Genomic DNA, 4160 nt, shown 5'->3' on the forward strand with positions numbered 1-4160 from the left:
GCAGCACTGTTAGTTGGCATCAACGGAGCCACTTGAAATTTGTCGTCCGCCACTAATGCGCTACTACTAGTGCTGTCCGCCTTTGATTTGACCTCGTCACGTCCACCTGCTTCGTCTTTTGTACCAGTGCTGCCCATGAATTGGTCGTGTGCGGCGGCAGCGCTCAGGTCACCAGCAACGCCACCACCACCACCGAGCAGCGAATGCGAGCGTTCGTGTATGAATAGAAATGCGTAATAGGGAGTGGTGAAGGGACACATCGTGCACTGATACTCTTGCAGACGCGGCGATTGGAGTGCCTGTTCGGCGACCACACCAAACATGCCAGGTAACATATTCTTGGGCATGTTGCCGAGTAAATGTTGCGCATTTAGGTTTTGCAGAGCTTGAGCAAGATTCGTGGGGTTCGGTAGAAGTCCAGCAGCAGTACTGGCGCTGCTACCTGTACTAGTGCTGCCGCCGCCGCCGCCGCCGCTAGGTCCGGAGGTGCCCGAGCCGTTGGGGATTTTGAGCGTGGGGCTAGTAGACTTACACAGCGGGCCGTACTGCTGCTCGATTTCGCGCAGTTTTTCAATGCCCGCCGATCCGTGATCGCTCAGCAAATGACCACGGAGCCACTTGGCGCTGCGGAAGCGGCGCGTACAAATTACACAGACCTCTGTATAATTGGCGTAGTCCGATTTGGAGTCGCCGGAGTTGCCGCTGCCAAAGGGGCTCTGGTTAAGTCCGCGACTGTAGTCATTTTCTGCAGCTGGCAGTTGTGGCTGTTGCTGCGACTGTGGCGGCGGCTGTTGCTGTTGCTGTTGAGCCTCGAAGCTCAACCCGTTCTGGCGTGGTTGCGGCAGCGGTGCGCCCTCCTCAACAATGCCGTGCGTGTTGTGTTTATGCACGCGCAGAAAATATTTGCTGCAAAGCTCCTTGTTGCAGATGTTGCAAACAACGCCACCAATTTGTGCGCCATTCTCGATTTCGATGCCGTGCATGCGTTGCATGTGCGTCTTCATGAAATATTTGTTGCACAGCTCCTTATTGCAGATTTCGCAGTAGCTGCTGGTGGGTGTGATGGTGTAGGGCGGTCGTGAGTTAGTGGCTGCGGCACTCGGGTTTATCGGACGTTCGGGTGTGACAAAACCTTCGCGGAGTGGACTACCTGACAGCAGATGGACTTCGGCGATATGTTGTTTGAATTCTTGTATATTGGCAAAGTCGCGATCGCACTGATTGCAGCGCATCTCGTTGAGCGGTGGTAGAACACCTGGTGAGCCGGATGGCGAGAGTTTGAGCGCTTGTTGGGCCTGCAGCTGTTGCTGCTGCTGAAATAGGTGTTGCTGAAAGTTCAGCGGCAGCGTACTGGCACTGCTATCAAAGAGACCAGCGTGTTCGGTTACAATGTGTGCTTGTAGCGTATATTGGTTCTCCATTTCCCTGCCGCAGAGGTGACAGCCCAACGAACGCTTGCCATTCAAGTCATTGAGTTGTTGTATCATTGATTGGAGCTTTTGGAGATTTTGCAAACCCGCCACAGCCTCAGGGCTAGCCGGCATATTGGCACCCGAATTGTAGGATTCTGCTAAAATCTTTTGTGGCTCTGGCGTAGATGGCATGCTATTACTAGCCGCCTGCTGTGACGGTTGCTCAGCAGATTGACGACCGGAGGAGCACTTATTCTCTTGATTTTCGTCATTACCGCGTGATATGTCCTCGTCCACTTGCTCGAGCTTGATGCGTTTGGCCATGTGCTGATTCGTCTCATCCACGCTAGCATTGGCTGTGGCGGAAGTAGCTGCATTGGCGGCCGCAAACATGCGTTGTGCCATAAGCGTTTTGTCGCCAGCCATCATCAAGTTCAGCGGCATGCCCGGCAGACCCATGAATGGCCATGATATCTTCTGCGTCAGCTGCAGTTGCTCATCCTTCACGTCGTCTGGTGGCACAAATATGCCGTGACGCTTCCATTTGTGCGTACGCAGGAAATACTTGTTGCAGTATTCTTTGCAACAGATTTCACAGAAAGCTTCCGGATTGAGCACGCCAAGCCGACGTAGCTTATCGTGTGCGAAGTTGGCATCACGCGCCTGCTGTTGCGATTGCGGCGATAGTTTGCGTGGTTGTGGCGTGAAAGCCACTTCCTCTTGTTCGAGCGTGAAGTCCTGCCGAAAGCCGTCGGGCATTTGGAACTGTTTACCAGCACCAGAACTAGCAGCATCTGTGACCACCGATTCATGTTTCGTTTCATTTTGTGCAGCAGCGGCTGTATCTGACTTCGCTGTGGACTGGGGTGGCTGCGGTGGTGGCGTCGGTATCGGCTGCTCGCCACCAGGGCTGTTACGCGGTAGCTGTTCGTGCGATTTGGCGCGATGACGACGCATGGCGAAGACATTGGTGAAACGTTTTGAGCAAATGTCGCAATACACCGGCGGCGGTGCGGGCGGTGTAAGTTGTTGTGCGGTTGCGCTGTTGGCTGCTTGTGCGCTGAGTTGCTTCTGCTGAACCTCTTCCAAGGCCAGTTGTTGTTTCTGCTGCAATTGTTGCATGCTGTGCTGCTGCTGCTGTTGCTGTTGTTGCTGTTGTTGCATTTGAAGTTGTAACATTTGCGTCATGGCATTTATATTCCCACCAGCCGCAGCGCTGTTGCCGCACTCGCCGCTGCCCGAAACGGCCGGATCGTAGATGCCATGCTTGTTGGCCTTGTGCGTCTTGAGGAAGTATTTGTTGCAGAATTCTTTGTTGCAGAGATCGCAATAAGCTTCGGGATTGAAAATGCGCAACGGCGGACGATTTAACCCGTCGACGCTGGGGAAGCCAGGCATGCCAAGGAGTGGCAGATAGCCGCTGGCTGAGAGCGCAGCAGCAGCAGCAGCCTCCGGTGGAAAGGGGAAACCCATGCCCGGCATTGCGTGCAACCAGGGTTCTTTGCCATTTGTCAGCAGGCTGGGTGTAGAGCTCTCATTTTTGTTGCTCGAGGCGGCGGCAGGTGGAGACGTAGAGTTGTCATAGTCGGGACGCTCGATTTTTACGTTCACTGCGCCAAGCATATCGTATGGCATGTGCTCCGCCTTTTGTTGTGCATCCTCCACAGCGCCGCCAATGCTACCCTGCTCCAGCTCATCATTCTGATGTTCCTGCAGCATATGCAAGCCAAGCTTAAATTCGGTTTCAAAGTTCTCGCCACATGTTTTGCAGAACGTGTGATAAGGGTTCTGCCGCTCATCGGCTGATGCCTGTAGCTCTGTGGCTTTCTGCTCACTCACTTCTTCGGCGTTGCAAATTTTCGCCTCCAAATGCGCCTCTCTTTTCGGTATAATTTCGTGGGGCGTCGAAAGATTCGATCCGTCGCGTACCTCGCCCGCATCTGGTGATATGTCTCCAAATTGCTGTTGCCTTTGCTGCTGCAACATTTCAAACGTTTCCTTCAGCTGTTCCATTGACTTTGGTAAGAACATTTTCGATAATTTCTCTTCGTAATCTATTGGCAGTGTTNTTATCTGCAATTATGGCTTCTGCAGTCGCATTGATTAGCGCCCCTTCATTGGCCTCGTTTAGCTGTAGTGCTGCCGCGGCGGCTGCTGCTGCTGCCTGCGCCCCCAATCGACTGGGATTATTTTGTTTGCGTCTCTTCTTTGCAGCATCGTTGAGCGCCTCCAACAATTGCAGCTGCATGGCTGCTGCATTAGCTGCCGCTGCTACGGCCGCTATTGTGGCAGCTGAGGCGCTTTCTGTTGGCGATGATGTCGTTGACATGTCGGCGTCATCGTCAATTACCCCTTCATCTCGTATTGTTGTACTATCAATGGCCTCCTCAACTGTAATTGCGGCACTTGTAGTGATGCCGCCGTTAGACGCTTTTGGTGATGCGCTAGTGCAGCGTTTTGGCGACTGCTGATCAACTTGGCTTGCACCACCACCACCACCACCACCACCACCACTGCCGGCTAGGACTTCGGAAATTGTGCGTTTTTGTTTATTTGCTACTGGGTTTGTTCTGGTTGTGTTGTTGTTGCTTGTAGTTGTGCTGTTGTTGTAGTTTGTGTTGTTGTTAGTAGTGTTGCTGTTGCTGTTGTTGCTACTGCGATTATTTAGCGAAGATGCATTCGAGACATCGGAAAGTGCAGTGTCCTCACTGCTTAAGTCTGGCGGTGGGGTAGCATAAATAGATGCGG

At 53.0% G+C, this 4160-nt stretch overlaps 2 protein-coding genes across 2 annotated transcripts; both read right to left on the minus strand.

Annotated features, from left to right (window-relative positions):
• Positions 1-32: 32 nt before the first annotated feature.
• On the minus strand, positions 33-3398 carry LOC108383183 (uncharacterized; the record flags this gene model as incomplete). The annotated part of the gene is made up of 2 exons (XM_017639562.1): positions 1663-3398; positions 33-1533 (listed from the first exon to the last, which is right to left on the minus strand). Coding segments are annotated over exons 1-2 (3237 nt in total), but the record flags the coding sequence as incomplete, so codon positions are not given.
• A 1-nt stretch (position 3399) lies between these two features.
• Positions 3400-3938, minus strand: LOC108383184 (uncharacterized; the record flags this gene model as incomplete). The annotated part of the gene is made up of 1 exon (XM_017639563.1): positions 3400-3938. A coding segment is annotated over one exon (539 nt), but the record flags the coding sequence as incomplete, so codon positions are not given.
• Positions 3939-4160: the final 222 nt, after the last annotated feature.

The sequence above is a fragment of the Rhagoletis zephyria genome, unplaced genomic scaffold, assembly GCF_001687245.7.
Source record: "Rhagoletis zephyria isolate East Lansing unplaced genomic scaffold, Rhagoletis_zephyria_1.1 Rzeph_scaffold_31272, whole genome shotgun sequence".
Taxonomy (NCBI): domain Eukaryota; kingdom Metazoa; phylum Arthropoda; class Insecta; order Diptera; family Tephritidae; genus Rhagoletis; species Rhagoletis zephyria.